The sequence below is a fragment of the Glycine max genome, chromosome 5 (genome assembly GCF_000004515.6).
Source record: "Glycine max cultivar Williams 82 chromosome 5, Glycine_max_v4.0, whole genome shotgun sequence".
In the NCBI taxonomy this organism is placed as follows: Eukaryota; Viridiplantae; Streptophyta; class Magnoliopsida; order Fabales; family Fabaceae; genus Glycine; species Glycine max.
In genome coordinates, this window is record NC_038241.2 from 12,202,621 (window position 1) to 12,221,945 (window position 19,325).

General features: G+C 34.4%; 1 protein-coding gene across 3 annotated transcripts; it reads left to right on the plus strand.

The window, feature by feature from the left end:
* The first annotated feature begins 11,113 nt into the window (after positions 1-11,113).
* LOC100812921 (bystin) lies at positions 11,114-18,913 on the plus strand. Of its 3 annotated transcripts, XR_001388342.3 has the most exons (12): positions 11,114-11,610; positions 12,467-12,593; positions 12,718-12,769; positions 12,914-13,241; positions 13,977-14,056; positions 14,604-14,651; positions 14,829-14,975; positions 16,763-16,835; positions 16,916-16,991; positions 17,484-17,572; positions 18,199-18,286; positions 18,685-18,913. XR_001388342.3 is itself a non-coding variant. In XM_003524549.5 (11 exons), the coding sequence occupies exons 1-10, from the start codon at positions 11,296-11,298 to the stop codon at positions 17,561-17,563; spliced, it is 1,326 nt and encodes a 441-aa protein (XP_003524597.1). In that variant the 5' UTR covers positions 11,114-11,295; the 3' UTR covers positions 17,564-17,572; positions 18,685-18,913. The 3 variants fall into 3 exon arrangements, 1 of the variants encoding a protein (XP_003524597.1); XM_003524549.5 differs by lacking the exon at positions 18,199-18,286; XR_005891392.1 differs by lacking the exon at positions 18,199-18,286 and having other exon boundaries at positions 16,916-17,572.
* Positions 18,914-19,325: the final 412 nt, after the last annotated feature.

A 19,325-nucleotide genomic window follows, 5' to 3' on the forward strand; every position in this document is an offset into this window, starting at 1 on the left:
CAAGTTAGTTTTGAAAGTTAAAATTGAAAGTGATAGATTTACCCTGGGTGAGAATTTGAGCCATCATCATCTATTTTATTCGGTGTGTTTTGCCCCATTGATTGCTTGCACAATAGTCTTGGCTTGACTCTTGTTGATACTTCTTGCTTCACATGCATGTTGGGAGATGATTTAGGCATTTTGTTCTTATAAGCCTCTAGCCAAATGAGCCTACCTTGAATTAATTCCTTTGATAGCCCCTTTGAACCTATGTTCCCCTTTCTTTGTTTTGAAGCTCATTACAAGCCTTAAGTGAAAAACCATGATCTCACCCTACCCTTAAGGAATTTTGGAGCTTTGGAATTGTTTTGGGAATAAGTTTGGGGGAGTACGTTTCATTGGATGATATGTTTTTGTTGGCCATGCTTGATGATGTATTTTGGCCATGCTTGATGTATATACATATTGCCTAATTGTTGCTCTATTTTTCAAATGCTTTCAAATATGTTATTGTTCATGTTCAAAAATTAAAAAAAAATGAAAAAAAATGAAAAAAAAAACAGAAAAAGAATGAAGTTGAATACATGAGGTCTTGGTTTGAAGACTTGGATTGGTTTGAGGACTTGGTTGACTTTGTTTTGGGTTTACTTTTTATGCTTAATTTTTAATTTTGGTTTTGGGGTTTACTACTTTTTCTTAGTTCTCACTTATTCCCCATTGCTCCTCTATTCCTTTGGGTTTTAGTTACTTATCTCATACTTTCCTCTACCTTGTCCTTGGCCTCATTACAACCTTAAAAGACCTTTTGATCCTCATATGCATGTGTTTGTGGTGTTGTTGTCAATTTTAGAGTCTTGCCAAGTCTAGGTGGTGTTTGTTTTCATGGGTGCTCTGAGAGTAAACAGTAGCCTAGACACTTGAGAGATAGAGTTCATATCTTATGAGGCTTTATCACTTTTCATTCTTGAGCTGATTAATTATCTTGCCATGTTTGAGATGCTTGGATGATTTTCATGACTGTCTTGATTCTTTAACTCTTTACGTGTTGGATGTTGCCCATTCCTTTCATTCCTTGAGATTCATTGAGAAATATGTAATTGTTTTTGTGTTTGTTTATTTCTCTTTAATGTCTCTGTATTTGTTCCTTGCTTTGCTTTTTGATTTTGCCCTGGAGTGCAAAAGGCTAAGTGTGGGGGGATTTGATGTCTCATTATTTTCTCCTATTTCTTAACCCTTTTTGTTACCATTTTAATTACTGATTAGCCTTAATTGTCAAATTAATTATCTTATCTTATCTAGATTTTATTTCATCCTATCTTATCTTATCTTGTCCAGATTTTATTTTATTTATGGGTTTGGACTTAAAACAAATTTGTAAGCTTTGGGGCTGAGGACCTATATAACAGCACCAGGGTTTTAGTTTAGAGAGTTTTTGGAGAGGAGAATAATTCTAGGGTTTTAGAATTCCAGTTTTTACTTTTCATGCACACTGTTCACGTAGAATAAAATTTGTTTTCTGCAATTTCGTTTCTGCTTCAATCTACAATTTCGTTTTCTGCTGATTAATGGAAGGCTAAGTCTCCAGTGTTGTTTTCTCTTGAGGATCAAGCACAGCTCTCTTTGAGGTTTTGTTATTACTGTTGAATTCTGATCAGTTTTTCCTCTTCACCAATTACTCTGTATTTGTTGCTATTAATCCATGCATGCTTAGTGCTTGATTAATTGTATCTACGCTTAATTTACGTTCATGCTTAATGATCAGTTTCGTTCATGATTAATTGGTGTATGTGTTGCTTAATCACATAATGACAACCTTATGTTAATTTTCGCTTAGTAATTTAATTTAGGATTGGATTAAGTGGTTGAACTGATTAGGGATAAATTCTCGTAACCTATGATAAGAGACTTGCTTGTGAATCAAGGGGAAACAACATGTTTTAATTCTATTATTTTTTAATTAAAAATTGCTCGTTGTTTAATTTACAAAAACAAACAACCCCCCCCCCAATTCATTAATGATTTATTATTTTCTGTTATGAACGTTTGGTTGACCATTGCTCGTTGGGAGACGACCTAGGATCACTTCCTAGATATTGCATTTTTAATGTTTATTTGATTCGGGTACGGCCTCGATCAATAGGCTAAGAATTGCAAGAATACATGAACAAATGTATCTAAAATTCAATCAACAAAATCAAAATTGAACACAAACTTAGAACAACAATTATTATGACTAAACATGACTCTAAAACAACATGGATTAAGTGATTTACACTTAGTTTTTTATGTTTTTTTTTTCTAATCAATATTTTGCAATAAAATTAAGATCTACAGGTTCAGTGCAAGAAGGTTATGACTGAATAATGATAAAACCTAAAATCAACAAAAAAAAAACATGATACAATAGTAGATCTATAAAATTTGAAGCATAAAAATGCAAGAACAAGTGTAGATCTAAGATTTAATCAGTTTATTTTTTTGAATCTAGTCTAAGCAGAACCAAACCACAAGACAATGGAGGAGATACATGGAGAAGACAATGAATAACAAGGAATTAAAGTGAATTGACTGAACAAAAAGATAGAAGAACCAAAAAAACATCACCTAAATGAAGATGCTCTTGATACCACATGATGTAGCTCCAAGTAGAGCTTGTAGGCCTTGAATCTTCTTCATCAATGGAGCCCTTTGCTTCTTGAAGATCAATTTCAGTGGAATGGAGAATGAGAAAAGGTTATTGGAGACGCCACTTTAAGGAGAAGATGAGTCAAGAACAAGCTCACCACCATAGGAAGCCATGGATAAGAGCTTGAAGGTAGGAGAAGATGAGTGGAGGGAGAGGGAGAGAAGGGGCACGAAATTTATGCCTCAAATGAGGTTTGAACTTTGAAGTGTAATTTCTCAAGTGATCAAAGTTAAAAAAAAATGCACACACAAGGCCTCTATTTATATCCTAAGTGTCACACAAAATTGGAGGAAAATTTGAATTTCTATTCAAATTTCACTTGAATTTGAATTTGAATTGGTGGATCCAAATTTGGAGCCAAAATTTCACTAATTATGATTAGTGAATTTTAGCTATGGTTCAGCCCACTAATCCAAGATCAAGTCCAAGATTCTCCACTAAGTGTGCTTAGGTGTCATAAGGCATGCAAAGCATGAAGGACATGCACAAAGTGTGACTATATGATATGATAATGGGGTGTAGCAAGCAAATTCTCACCTCCACCTTAAGATGGTCCAAAATTTAATATGATTGGACTTCTCCCAATTTTTTAGGAAGCCATAATTTTAGCAAGAAATTGAACTAGTTAGTGCTGATATATGGGCTGTTTTTCTTGAATTTTTAACCTCAAAAATGAATTTTTAAGTATGAAAATGTAGGGTAAGACATAAGGTTTAGAAAAAAAATGATTTTTAGAGCACCTAGAAAATTTGATTAAAGTTTAGGAATGAAATTTGGTAAACCTAGACAACAAGGGAATTTCAAGTATTAGATAACTTAAAGTAGTAATTTTAAGCTTAAAAATGAATTTAGAACATGGAAAAACATTGAGTAGTAAGGAGTGTTAAGAATTGATTCTAGCAAAATTATAGGACAATAGACTTAGACTAATAAAATCGTTAGAATTGGGCGCTTTGTGTTTTGTATTTCTGAAAAACATGATTGAGCATGTTGAACTTTTATTTCTAAATTACTATTGTTTGGAATGAATAAGACCATGAGAGTATGAACTCGGGCAATTTTTTTTTTTGTGACGTGTGAATTTTATTATGGTTTTGAACCTTAGGATAGCCACTGAATATGAGTAAAACCGTGAGAGTGTGAACTCCGACAAATTATATATGTGGTGTGTGAGATCTATATTTTGGTGTGTGTGTGTAATATATGGATTATCTTTTCTGTACTCGCTTTGGGTTGGGTTTGGGGGTATTCGACCCTCGACAAATTATTTGTTATAATTTCTGGATGATTGTATTTTAGCCATTATGTTGTCTGCGAATAGACGTGTTCTTTTTATTACTAAAGCACGGGGGAGAAGTAGTCTCCTTTTGACTACTATAAATGTCTTGACCTCTCATAATCATGGTTTCTTTGTGGGGCATTTAGAGGTAATGTGACCTCTCCCAAGATATTTGAAGCATTTAATGTGGCTAGTCCTTGCTTTGGAACTAGTCTTAGTGGTGGATTTCTTTATGGTCTTACCTTTATCTTCCTTGGGTTTTGAAGGTGCAGCCCATAAAATTCCTTGGGCTTGGTCCTTCCTCAGATAAGAGTGAAAGCCATAAGATTTTGAAGAAGGCTTTCTTTTAAGTTGTTGCTCCACTGTTACACAAAGTTGGACTAGCTCATCTAGGTTCCTATATGGAAGGAGTTCAACCTTATCCCTCACTTCCATATTAAACCCACTAAGGAACCTAGCTATGCTTGTTCTTTCTTCCTCCCTAAGTCTAGCTCTTAAAAGGAGTAGTTCCATTTCTTGTCTATATTCTTTGACACTCATACTCCCTTGTCTAAGCCTTTGGAGCTTATCCATAAGCTCCCTTTCATAGTAGGAGGGAATGTGCTTCTTCCTAAGGGCACTCTTAAGATCATTCCAATAGTCTACAAGAGGATTCCTATGAATCCTTCTTTCCCTAACAAGGGAAGTCCACCAATAGAGGGCATACCCTTGGAAGCTAAGGGTAGCTAATGGAACTTTTCTTTCTTCACTAATATGATGGCAAGCAAAGAGTTGTTCAACCTTCATTTCCCAATCTAGGTAGGCCTCAACATTATCTTTTCCATGAAAATATGGGAGGCTAGTGCTAACCTATTAAGACCTTCTATCCTTTTCTCTTCTTTGGGAGTGAGGTCTAGTATGGGACCTATGCCTCCTTCCATAGCAGTCACTTAGCTCTTCACTGAAAATTTTACAAGACTCATGACTACCATAGGAAGCATTTCTTCCTCTTCTTAATTCTTTCATTAATTTTCTTCTTTCATCCTCTCTTATTTTCTCTCTTTCATCTTGACCTATTTCTTCCACTCTTTTTTTCCTTTTTCTTTTCTCTCTTGTTTTTCTTTCCACAATTTAAAGGACCTCAACTCATCTAACATCCTATACAAGGGGTCCTTAGGAGTAGAACACTCACCATTAACACTAGATGAAGAATGAAGAATGAAGACTCATGTTGGTTCTTAAGTGGTGGTTCTTTCTTGTTGGGGGTTTGAAAACAAAAAGTATAAGAAACTATGGTTGAAACTAGCCAAAATAAACACTAAAAGAGGTGTGAAAGATAAGGTAAAGGAAATTTAAAGCAAGCTAGATGGTTTCCTATATGAAGGCTTGGATGACCCTTTGGAGGTTCCAACTTGCTCTTCACTTAGTCTTCCCATAGACCCCTGAAGAATGTCCAAATACAAGGAATTGCAATAGAAAAAATTCGTTACTCAATTGTTTTATTATAACAAATTTAACAAAGCAATTAAGGTTTTCAAATTTGTCTTCAATGCTTGTTTGTTTTCTCAAGTTTTTCACTCAAAATTTGGTAAGGCTTTGGTGCTTCAAATCCAATGGTGCTCCTAGGATGGCTAACCTCCAAGACTCAAAAATCTTCATTCAAGCAATGCACCAATTTTCTCTTCCTATCCTCATTGTAGGCAGCAACACTTAAACACAAAAAAAAAAAAAGACAGGCAAGAAACCAAAAGATGAAATGAAAGCTAAAACAAAAGGAAATTTAACATCACATTAATTCAATGAGATTCAGGGAAAAATAAAGCAAAAGGACAACACCACAAGCCAAGGTGGAACACAAAGGATGTCCTAGAATGACACTAGATTAGATTGACAAATTAAAAACAAAATTCAAAGCAAAATTCTAGTTATGTCAATTTGGCAACACATCTAAAAGATGAAAAAACTCCAAGAAGTCAAATAGGCTTGTAATAGAACCCAAAACAATGAACAATTTTCAAGAAAATCAAGCATACACATTTTTTTATTTTTGTTGTTGTTTTGGATGTGTATTTTGACGTTAATCTTTATCACCTTTTCTCACTCATTTCTTTTTTCATTTTTGTTCATTCTTTTTCCATTTTTTTTGTCAAGATATCTATTTTATCAAGTTAAAAGTTCATCTCAAAACTCCAAGTATTCAAGCCATAGAGGAGTTAAGAAGACAGTGTGCTAGAGCTGATAACAATAAGAATTTTAACCTAGAAATGAAGAGTAGTGTTTATGTTGCTTAAGGCTTGGATAGTTACAATATGTGTTTGCTTATGCTCAATTGTCTTGGATAAAACAATTCAAGAGAGATTAAGACTTATTTTGATTCATAAATCCAGCCACAACTCAGCACCACAACTCAATTTCTTCGTAGGCATCATATAGGAAACTTAGAAAATAAGAAAAGTTCAACAACAAGACTGCTTCTAGGAATTGATTTACAACATGTTAAGAACTAAATAACATGCATGAATTAGACCCAAAATTCAAATGATAGGATAAAAATTGCAAGAATACATGGACAAATGTATCTAGAATTCAATCAACAAAATTAAAGTTCAACACAAACTTAGAACCTAATGTAGTAATTGTTATGACTAAACATGACTCTAAGACAACATGAACGAAGTGATTTACACTTAGATTTTTGTGTTTTCTTTTTTAATCAATATTTTGCAAGAAAATTGAGATCTAAGGATCAACACAAGAAGATTATGACTAAAAAATTATAGAACCTAAAATCAACACAAAAACATGATTCAAGAGTAGATCTATAAAATTTGAACCATAGAAATGCAAGAACAAGTGTAGATCTAAGATTTAATTGGTTTATTTTTTAATCTACTCTAAACAACACCAAACCACAAGACAATGGAGGAGTTACATGGAGAAGACAATGAATAACAAAGAATTAAAGTGAATTGACTGAACAAAAGATAGAGGAAGCAAAAGAACATCACCTAGATGAAGATGCTCTTAAACACATAATATGGCTCCATGTAGAGCTTGTAGGCCTTGGATCTTTTTCAACAATGGAGTCTTTTGCTTCTTGAAGATCAATGGCATTGGAATGGAGAAGGAGGAAAGGTGATTGGAGACGTCACTTCAAGGAGAAGATGAGTCAAGAACAAGCTCACCACCATAGGAAGCCATGAGGTTTGAACTTTGAATTCTAATTTCTCAAATCATCAAAGTTGCCAAAATACACACACAATGCCTCTATTTATAGCCTAAGTGTCATACAAAATTGGAGGGAAGTTTTAATTTCTATTCAAATTTTACTTGAATTTGTGGATCCAAATTTTGAATCAAAATTTCACTAATTATGATTAGTGAATTTCAACTATGGTTCAACCCACTAATCCAAGATCAAATCCAAGATTCTCCACTAAGTGTGCTTAGTTGTCACGAAGCATGTAAAGCATGAAGGACATGCACAAAATGTGACTATATGATGTGGTAATGAGGTGTAGCAAGCAAATGTTCACCTCCCCCTTAGGCTAGTCCAAAATTTAATTGGATTGAGTTTCTCCCAATTCAATTAAATTTATCTTCCAACACACATCAAATAGTGCACTTAATGTATGTGAAATTACAAAACTACCCCTAATACAAAAACTAGTCTAGGTACCCTAAACTCGAAAATCCTACATTACTAGAGTACCCCAAACTTATGGGGTACCTCCCTACACTATGGAGCCCTAAATACAAGGCCCTAAAAATAATGAAACCCTAAACTAATATGTACAAAGATAAGTGGACTCATACTTAGCCCATGAGTCCAAAATCTACCATAAGACTCATGAGAACCCTAGGATCTTCTCCTGCATCCCTGACTCAATCTTCATGGAGTCTCCTAGCCGTGACTTTAGTGATGGGTGCCCTTCTTGGGAGGATTGCATCATACTGTGTGGTATTTTGAGAGGTGGTGAATATTTTATCTTTATTGCAAAAAATTGTAATTATTTCAATACATCTATGTATATATCTTATGGGTCACTGAGGCTTAGTATGTATGATTAGGTATTTCTTTCAGTTTATCATCATTTAATTTTGTGCAAGTTAATTCTTTATAAGTTGTATTTTATTATAGCATTGTGTAAGGGTGAAAGAAAAATGATAACTTTTGAAATGACTTTTAAATAGAGAACACATTTTGACAATACCCTTTATTCATGAGTATTTTAATTTTATGTACATGCTTTAATCAAGCGCAACACACACACACACATATGCACATGCTCTTTCTTTTCCAAAAAGAAAAAAATATTGAGATATTTTATAAACTTAGAAATAAAAACTAAATTTAATGACGTGTATTCCACAAAATATATTATTTAAACGATTTTAAAGCAATATTTCAAAAAAAAAAATAATTCGAGGTGTTACAATACAAGTCAACAATCTACAAAGGAGTTGCCCAAAGGATGGAGAACCTCTAGGGACTTATCACTTGGCAACATAATAGGTGATATAAACAAAGGGCTAACCACTCGTAGCTCGCTTAATAATTTTTGTAGATATGTGGCCTTTGTATTCCATGTAGAGCCAAAATCTATTGAAGAAGCTTTACTTGATAAACATTGGTTGTTGGGCATGCAAGAAGAATTGAATCAACAACAACAACGCCTTATCCCACTAGGTGGGGTCGGCTACATGGATCAACTTCCGCCATAATGTTCTATCAAGTACCATACTTCTATCCAAATCATTAAGTTCGAGATTCTTTTTGATAACCTCTCTTATAGTCTTTTTGGGTCTTCCTCTGCCTCGAATTGTTTGCCTTCTCTCCATCTGGTCTACTCTCCTCACTACAGAGTCTACCGGTCTTCTCTCTACATGCCCAAACCACCTAAGTCTATTTTCCACCATCTTCTCTACAATAGGCGCTACTCCAACCCTCTCTCTAATAGCTTCGTTTCTAATTTTATCCTGTCGAGTCTTACCACACATCCACCGCAACATCCTCATCTCCGCTACACCTACTTTATTCTCATGTTGGCTCTTGACTGCCCAACATTCTGTTCCGTACAAAATCGCCGGTCTTACCGTAGTCCGATAAAACTTTCCCTTTAGCTTGATCGGTACCTTTGCATCACATAACACCCCCGATGCTTTTCTCCATTTCATCCATCCTGCTTGAATGCGATGATTCACATCCCCTTCAATTTCTCCATCATCCTGTATTACAGACCCAAGATATTTAAACCGTGTGACTTGAGGGATAATATGGTCTCCTATTTTCACCTCTGAGTTAGAAACCCTCCTTCTTTTGTTGAACTTACATTCCATATACTCCGATTTGCTTCTGCTTAGGCGAAAGCCATGTGTTTCTAGAGCTCGTCTCCAAGTTTCCAACCTCTCATTCAACTCCTCCCTCGACTCTCCAAGGAGGACTATGTCATCTGCAAAAAGCATGCATCTCGACGCTATCTCTTGGATTTGTTCCGTGAGGACATCCAGAATTAAGGTAAAAATGCAAGAAGAATTGAATCAATTTAAAAGAAATGAAGTTTGGGATCTTGTGCTAAGAACTAATGCTCAACAAGTAATTGGAACTAAATGGGTGTTTAGAAACAAAATTGATGAAACTAGTTTTATAACCAAAAATAAAGCCCATTTAGTAGCCAAAGGTTATAGCCAAGAAGAAGGTATTGATTATGATGAAACTTTTTCCCTTGTTGCAAGAGTTGAGGCCATAAGACTTCTTCTAGCTTTTGCTTCCTTAATGGATTTTAAGCTTTTTCAAATGGATGTCAAAAGTGTCTTTTAAAATGGTTACATAAAAGAGGAAGTTTATGTTTCTCAGCTCCCTGGATTTGTTGATTATGACTCCCCTAATCATGCATACAAACTAAAGAAAGCACTTTATGGACTTAAGCAAGCTCGTAGGTCTTGGCATGAAAGATTGAGTAATTTCTTACTTGAACAACAATTTAAAAGAGGTAAGGTCGATACTACTTTATTCATTAAGAAAACAAAAAAGGACATCTTACTAGTTCAAATTTATATTGATGGCATTATTTTTGGATCTTACTTCCTAGGACTTCAAATAAAACAGTTGGATAGTCGTATCTTTATCAACCAATCCAAGTATTGCAATGACTTACTCAAAAGATTTGGTAGAGAAATTCAAAGAGTCATCAACACTTATAGATACTTCAAGCTACATTGATTCGGATGAGAAAGGTAAACTAGACAAATCAAGATATAGTAGTATGGTTAACTTTCTTTTATATCTAACAGTTGTCTCGACATTATACATTTGTTTGTGTATGTATTAGATTTCAAGCTAATTCTAAGGAATCTCATTTAGTTGTTGGGAAGATGATTCTTAAGTACATAAAGGGTACATTAAAAGTATAATTATGAATTAACAAACAATCAATTGTTTAGAATCATGTAAATTTTCCTTTTAGAAATCAATTTTACAAGTATACTATAAATATATAAAATAGATAAACATATTTATTAAATGTGATATGTGGGAATTACAATTTTTTTTTAAAAATGTTTGTACCTACCATTAATAATTTTAGTATTTTCAAATTTTACATCATTAAAGAAGGTTTACATTAAAAATTTTCAAAACAATTTTTTGTTTACTTTAAAGCTACTTTAAAATTGAAGCTAGAAATAAGAGCTTAAAAAAAGAAATAGAATTTTTTTATTAATTTTCATTTTTTTAACTAAGCTCCTTTTAAATAAAAAGTTTTTTTAAAGCCAAAAATTAATTGTTAAAAAATGTAAAAAACAACAACTTTAGTTTTATTAAAAATAGCATTAGAACCCGTGTAATGTATGTTTTTGTAGTAAAAAAAGAGTGAGAAAAAAGTATAATGTTTAAATTTTTAAAAATAAAATTAAATGTATTAAAAAATGCAAATTGTTTTTTGTAAAAAAAGTGAGAAAGAAAAAAACAATAAAGTAATATGTTTAAATTTTTAAAGAATATAAATAGAATGCATCGAAAACGAAAAAAATGCAAATTGTTTTTAGTAAAAGAGTGAGAAAGGAAAAAAAAAATAAAGTAAAATGTTTAAATTTTTTAAGAATAAAAATAAAATACATTAAAGAAAAATATTCCGCTGCATATGTGATTGTCCAATAAAATATATATTTATAAAATAAAAATATACTCTAAAATCACAACGTAGGGTTTATCGTTATTCTCCTTGAAGGCACTGCAGCATACCACAAAACCCCTTGTCCCTCTCTCACGTTAAACGGCAGAGCCACTGCAACAAGAAGCAGCAGAGTTCGCCGCTGCTCCGCAACCTTACCCTATCAATTTTCGTCCTTGTTTTCGTAATTGCAGCGAAGAATGGGGAAGCGTAAGGAGCGGATTCAGAACCCGGAACCCTTCGATCCGTACGGCGCCGACCCCGCGAAAACGAAGAAGCGCTCGAAGGCGCCGAAGCGGCACCAGCAGGAGGAGCAGTTCATCGCTCCCAAACTCAGCTCCAAGATCATGAAGCAGGCGCTAATCCAGCAGAAGGAGGAGGAGAAGGAGGAGGCGCCCGAGAACAACGCCGCAAATTTATTCGAAGAGGTTCCGGATGTCGAGGAAGACGGCGGCGACGACATCGACGACTTTGCCGGGTTCTCCGAAACGCAGAGTCAGTTCGCCGAATATGATGTTAGTTAACAACTCTCTCACCTTCGTTGTCTCCTTTGTTGGATGATGCTTTGTTTGATTGAACTGGTGAAATACTGTAAACGTCGTCGTTTTGGTCTGGAGCTCTTCTGAGGCCTTGTTTAATCACTGGTTTTGCGAAATTGATTTCACATTATCTTTCTTCTAAGGAGCAAAGTTAGGTACTGAATTAGAATTTGTAAAAAGATTGGATAATCTTCATTATAAGCACTGATAGGAAAAGAAAATAAAAAGGCTTAGTGAATTGAACTTCTCTTGTAAGCTAAAATCAACTTATGTTTGTAAGGCTGTAAGCTTTTGGAGAAGTTAGTTGAAAGAAAAAGTTTAGTAGTACATAATTCATTTTAGCTTGTGAAACAAAATTAATTTATTTTATCTTGTTATTTTGTTTTCCTGTAAGTACTTATAATTATGGAAAATTTATCCAGCAGGCCTTTGATGTTAATTCAGGTCTGATCTTTTAGTTTGGTTCTTCGCAGATGTGAATTTGGTGCTTTTAGATCCTGTTTGGGAAAACTTTGTTCCAAATATTTTGGAAGAATAATTATGAGAAACTGTCAAATTTATTTTTACTTTGCTTCTTGATTTAAAAGATTTATAGACAAAAAAGAAAAGTAAGATTACAATTTGCAAGTGTGAAACTGAAAATGGGAGCAAGAAATGTTTGGTTGGACTAAACAGATGAACTTGGTTGAGGAATTGAAAATTATCAGCAATGCTTGTTTATATTAGTGAACAATTTTGGATTGGGTGAGTTTTATTTTTCTCCTTGAATCATTTTTGTCTATTATTATTGTGTAGTGATCTTTGTTATTCTGCGTTCATTCTTTGAATTCAGGAGGAAATTAATGAGGAGGATGAGAGACTAATGGAAGCATTTGCATTGAAGGAGCCTGGTCAGCAGAAAACACTTGCTGACCTCATTGTCCAAAGAATAAAAGAAAAGGATGCGTCTGTTGCTTCAGGCAATACTTGACTGTGTTGGTTTCTTTATTTTTAATTTTGGGGTTTTGAGTGTTTTTAGCATGTTGTTCAGCCTGCTTGGAGGTTTTATTCTCACACTTGTATTTGTGATATTTTTGTGTCCAGAAAATCGACCCGTTCCAAAATTGGATAACTCCATAATTGACATATACAAGGGGTATGTATAACCTCCAATTCAATTCTATGATAAATATGTGAATTATATTATTAAATTCCTTTCTGTTTAGTTATTTCCCCTGTTAAATGTAGTTTTCATCTCTTGCCTCAACCTTACTGCTTTTGCCATCTTTCATATTGGCAGGGTTGGGACTCATCTCAGCAGATATACAATAGGCAAAATACCCAAGGCATTCAAACACATTCCCTCTATGCAACTTTGGGAGGAGGTCTTGTATATAACCGAACCTGAGAATTGGTCTCCAAATGCTCTTTATCAAGCCACTAGGATTTTTGCTTCTAATTTTGGTGCAAAAAAGGCAGAGCGCTTCTACAAGCTTGTGTTGCTTCCAAGAGTGAGAGAAGATATAAGGAAGAACAAACGGCTGCATTTTGCTTTATATCAAACTCTGAAAAAGGCTTTGTACAAACCTGCTGCATTCTTTAAGGGCATACTGTTTTCACTATGCGAGGTATTTTGCTTGTTTCTATGTTAGTTTTTGACATTCCAAATTAATAATTGGTGGATATTTTCTTAGGTTCTATTTGTGGCATTATATTAATTCTTCAATTATGGTATATTTTGCTTTTTCATATAATAATATTTCACCCATCCTTTAGGGTGAGCTGCATCTGATGTTTTTTTATTATAATTGCTGGAATATAGAGGGGGGAAATTAACTATGAACCGTGTTTTGCAAAATGGAAAATATGGAATAACATGTATATGGAATGGTAAATGAACATGAGAAAGTGACCAGTTATGTTTATGACACATTGTGAATGATTTGTTTGTCGTCATGGGAAAATGCTTCTTTGATTCTGAGGAATACAGAATCTTTAAATTTTAGTTTGCACATTTGTAGGCTATTTTCTCATTTTCCAATTTCCATTTTTGTTTAGTTGCTTTTACAAATTACCTCAAAATTACTTACAAATTAGTGAAATTATTAGCTTTGGTATTATTTGAGTAAATGACACTCACCTCCCCTCATGTTACGTAGACTGAAAAACAAGTTCCTTTTATTTATTTAAGAAACTAGAAGAGGACTTCCTCTTTGATGATTTTCATATTGAATTTATCCCATGAATGAAAATGGAATCTATTTTTTTTTTTCCGGTTTACACTAACTAGTTTCAATAAAACCTACTAATTCAATTGCTCGTTCAGTTTTGTTGCAATGTTTGACAATATTCTTCATGTACAGTCACGCACTTGCACTCTTAGGGAAGCAGTCATCATAGGAAGCATTATAGAAAAGGTTTCTATTCCTCCACTTCATTCAAGGTATGTTAACTTGGCCAATCATAATTGAACAATTGAAAATTGGATACATGGCAAGTGTTTGGTCTTCCTATCCAAAATTCACTGAGATGTGTGCCATAGTGGTTGAGAGTTGATTTCTCGTACCTTAGTTTAAGGCACATAGCCTGTAGTATTTAGGAGAAAAGATATAGGGTTGGGTTTCCCTTAATAATCTATTTGAACATATCTCCTTGTTACCATTACCCGATAAAATTTCTTTGGTGCTTTCTTGGATTTCCAGGCTTATCCCCCGTAGCACTACTAATGTAGAGAAAAAGAATTTCCTTGAATTATTTTGAATAAGTTATAAGAATTAAGAAAGGAAAGTTCATTTGTTTTTCCAAATCTCTCTTGATATTTGCTAATATAATCCCAAGTCTTTTAGTTTGCCTTTCTGTTGCTCAAAGTTCAAAAGTTAATGTTAGAGGTGGATACTTATGACACAGTTGTTCATGTCATGATTGAAAAAGAAATTTTGAATTATTTGAGTCATATTCAATGTCTGATGCACTCAAACATGTCTATACAGTGTTGCGCTATTGAAGCTTTCTGGAATGGAATATTGTGGCACCACAAGGTATTAACATTGTAGCATTTATTTAATAAAGGATAATGTTGTGAAAATACAGTTTATGAAAACGACTAATGAGTTCAGTTGATCACAGCAAGAGAGTAATAAATTGTTTTGATGAAACTTCCTTTATTTTCCCCCTTCAATATTTGATAGATGCTTACTGTTATATAATAATTGCAGCTATTTCATAAAGCTTCTTCTGGAGAAAAAATATGCTTTGCCATATCGTGTGGTTGATGCAGTTGTTGCTCATTTTACAAGATTTCTCAATGAAACCAGGATAATGCCTGTTATATGGCACCAGTCACTTCTTGCTTTTGTGCAGAGGTCAGTGATTCACCATTTGTCTTGATTTTTTAACGTGTCTAATACAATCTTGACAGAACAGTAACCGGGAAAAGGAAACTCGAATGATGAAGTTGTATGTGTTATTGAATTAAAAAAGAGCGTATTATTGAATTAAAAAATAAAAAAGAAATAAATGGATATGGAGAATAAGGATTTCATAGAAGGGTCCTCTTTACAGTCAATACTCTCCCAACAGATGCACAAAAGTTCTGTCCAAGTAACAGACTAGGAAGAAACAATTTGGATCCCCTTCTCCCCTTGCCTAAGGTCATAAGCCTTTTGTCATAACTAAATATTTAAGTTTCCAACATAGCCCATTTATGCATTACTGACATTCCTGTACCGGATACCTTTCAGACCCCTTGCATATACTCAACTTGTTGGCTCTTTATCCTTAGGTAAAGCTGACTTTCTCCCCTATATGGACCATTGGTTCAGGGTCTCTAACACTGCCATCCCCATCAAAAAATGCCTTGTTGTCAAAGTGGATATTGGGAAACTTTCCATTGATTACCTTCATATATCCCTTTATAACTTCTTCCAGAAGCTTGTTCCCCCAATGAATTAACCTCTGCTAAACAGACATCTTTTCTGAATTTATTTCACTGCCAATACTGCTTTGGGTTTACTAAGGTCACTGAAATCCACTTCAAACCCTGCAGTCAAATCAGCTCAAGGTCTTTGGCTGCCAATGGTGTGCTTAAGCTGTTAAGTTTGATTTATATGCAACATCCTTAATCCTTTGTTACACCATAATTGGGCCATGGTAGCTTTTCCAACTTTGAATTAATTCTTTTGTCCACAGATTGTTGTCAGTGTGACCCATTTTAGGAAAACCCATTCTCACAATTCATAGGCTCACTCCCTCTTATGTAAACTTGTCTCCCTTTTCATCCTTTGTCGAGCAGATACTTTGTTGCATTTGTTGGATGGTAAGTGGACAAACAAACATAATCAAAGGCATGCATGTCTAGATATTTGGGATGCTGGTATAAAAGATGATAATATTAATAGGGCAGCATCATGCCTGATCATAATGGAAGAAGGATATACCCTGGCTGTAGTGTTATAGGGTGGTGAGCAGGAGCAGGAGTAAATGTGCTAATTGTGTGGAAAAGAGAGAGAATATGTAGATGATTGGAGGAGGCAGTAAGGGTATCTGGAAATTAGTTGTGACTAGTGAGAGAGACTTAGCACTCTTAAATTGTATAGAACTTATCTTTCCTTCTGCAATTTATTGCTGTAATTTGGATTCCAGATTGATTCAGGCCTGTACCTTCCAATATTTTAATATAAATATTGTCTCTGTTTTTACTTAATATACTGGCACCTATAACTGGTATTAGAGCCTTCCACCATGTCTCAGTTGCAAACGACTGGTGCGGGTGGTTGCAGTGTTCACCTGGGAAGTGCTAGTGCACAGCCAGCCGTGTTGGCACTGGGGCTGCAGAGTGTGGTGGGATGTTACGATAGTTGGATCCAGTTGCAAGATATGGGGACTTGAGTCCCACATTGGAAATGTGGGATTCTGGTGTGGGGTTTATAAGGCTTTGGGCTCTCCATCTACAACAGCTAGCTTTTGTGGTGGGGTTCTCCCAAGGTTCTTATCAAACACCTCACATTTTGAGAAAGTGAATCCTAGTATATTTCCTATGATCATCAATGGATTTATCTAACAAAGTATTAATGAGTGTAGCATGATATATAGCAATGATTAATTTTCCTGTCGGCTTTTTAATTTTAAGCTGTTCTTGTACTCATTTCAGGTACAAAAATGAGCTGCAGAAGGAAGATAAGGATAGATTAAGGAATCTACTGGAAAAGCAAAAACATAAATTGGTGAGAACACTAAATATGAGTTAATTTTCTTCTGTTTCAAATTCTAGCTGTGTTTGATTTTTTCTTCTTCCATACTGCAGGTTACACCTGAAATTAGTAGAGAGCTAGACCACAGCCGCAACCGAGGTGAAAAGGAGGAAGATCTTATGTCAATTTATATCCTTTCCATCCTCACCTACCTTTACCCTACTTATCCTCATGTATTGAGATTGCAAGAAATTAAAAATTCAGATAATATGACTAATTAATAATATGAACATTCTTTTGAATGGTTCTCAGAGAGCAAGCTGAGCATGCAATTTTTTAGTAAGAAGCTCAGGATCCTATGCTGATTTTTAAGTCATTTTTTGTGTGTCAACAATTCAGCCCTGGTAACACATTCTGGACAACATTTCATTCAGCAGAAGTTCTGGAAGAAATATAGTGATAATAATTGACATGGCCCAAAATACCTAAATGACAAATAATCATCCCCTTTTATTTTTTCCATTTAAATTTAAATTTCTATAAAACACTAATGTAATAGTAAGAAATTGTTAATTTGTTACTGCACGTGGCATGCATCCTGTCTAATTCTAACTTGAACCAGCTGAATTATGATTGTGATAAATATTTCTGTTCCATACTCTTTTCTTGACAACCCAATACCCAGTCCAGTATATGTGATAAACAAGACTATTGAAGAAGATAGATTTGACATTCCAGATGTACCAATGGAGGAGGATTAATTTATTGTGGTATGGCTCTGATCTTGTCTTTAGATTTTGATTTTTTTAATAGAAGTCCTTTTCTATATGCATTTACTGTTACAAATTACTTTTTTATGGAGTATTTCCTGTCAACTCCTGTAAAGTTGACCGTGATTGACTGGTGGGTAGTTCTTGAATGAATCTGAATGCCTAATTCTATGGTTGGTAGCATTGGTAAATAGCACGCAATATTTCTGTAGCAATGTGGAGTGGCCTTGGGCCACTGCAGGTTTCACATTGTGGAGTGTTTGTTTGAGGCAATAGATACATGCCTTTTTAGTCCCTGAATGAAAGTTGTCCATCCAATTTTCAAGGGATAGTTTCATATTGTCTGCCTTTTTTGTTTGATATGTATGAAACCCTTTTGGACATGCTAAATGCCCTGTTCTCTTGGGGCTTTCTGTTGCAAACCATCTGACACAGTTCTTGGGTGTATTTCTTCTACTAGCCAACCCTCAGGCCACAACCTATGGCACTCTGGCACACTGTTGTAGTGTTGTATGGTCTGTATTAGTTCACGTCAAAGAGAGATCTTTTATATTACTCTGACTCTTGTTTTGCACTTTTGTTTGTCTTAACCTTCAATTATTAATAATGTCTTTAAATTTGGGCAGTTTTTATTTATGAGCATAATCTGCTATCTCACTATATCGGTTATGGGATTGGTCGCTCTCTGCTGTCTGAGATTGATAACTATAGTCGGTAATATTACCAAAATGTACCTTAGAAACCTCTATCTTTGGTTCATAAATGTTGGGTATAATTGTTTTTGTTATTACACAATATATGATGGTTGGTCAGTGTGATGTTTTCCCAATCAACTGTGTATTATGAACTGCTAATCCATCAGCAATGGAGAAAGGATGCTGATAAGTTAAATGGAGTCATCTGTTTTGTCTTTCGCATCCTATTGTACCTACCTTGGAAGCAGAATAATTGTCACTTATCATTTTTGAATTTGATATATTGAAATAGATGGTCGTCTCTTTTTATGATTCAATATTTGCTGTGTTTTGACTTTGATGTTCTATCATTTTTGTTTTGCAACTTGTGGTATTGCATATCTGTTGAATTCTTGACGTGCTAGTTTTCTTTTGCAGGATTTTTCATCGCTATTCACTTGGGAGGGAGAAAATGTTTAGAGACATGTCCTCGTTTAGTTTCACAAGGGTGCAGTTTTGAGCGTCAGCAATCTTGTACTGCAATGCATGGGATTTATAATTATTATTTGGCCATTTTATATTTTTTCAGTGGTTTTTTGACAAATGCAATCTTTTTCTGATGTATTCTTACCTTAAGTGCACTAAAATACAATTCAACTTGCTATAATATTTCTAGTGTTTTAAATGTGGATTAAAGGGTACTTATGGTTGCTGTTCGTTGTATCACTATTACTGTTCCTTTTGCTCCGCCAATTATCTGTGTTGCTTGTATTTACTGTCTCTAATTAAATTTAGGTTTAAATATGTTTTTTTAACCCTGCATGGGGGTATTCATGTATTAGCCCTGCAAATTAAAAGTTATCTTCAGTCCAAATTTTTTAAATGCTTTTTTTAGTACTTATCCATGTATTCATCAATGCGTGCCAAACACGACATAGAATTCACAATTGTGGCTTCATTCAATTGTCAAAATTTGTTTTTTAATTTAAATTTTAGAACACAATTTTTTTGGGGTTGAAAATCGTGACATCATAAAATAAATTGCAAGAATGAGATCCATCTTCTTTCTCCATTCGTAG

Excerpts from the sequence above, each read along its gene's own strand:
- LOC100812921 (XM_003524549.5), top strand. The coding sequence starts at position 11,296 with ATGGGGAAGCGTAAGGAGCGGATTCAGAACCCGGAACCCTTCGATCCG. Across the intron at positions 12,594-12,717 it reads GGATGCGTCTGTTGCTTCAG|AAAATCGACCCGTTCCAAAA; the intron begins GCAATACTTGAC and ends TTTTGTGTCCAG. Across the intron at positions 14,057-14,603 it reads ATTCCTCCACTTCATTCAAG|TGTTGCGCTATTGAAGCTTT; the intron begins GTATGTTAACTT and ends ATGTCTATACAG.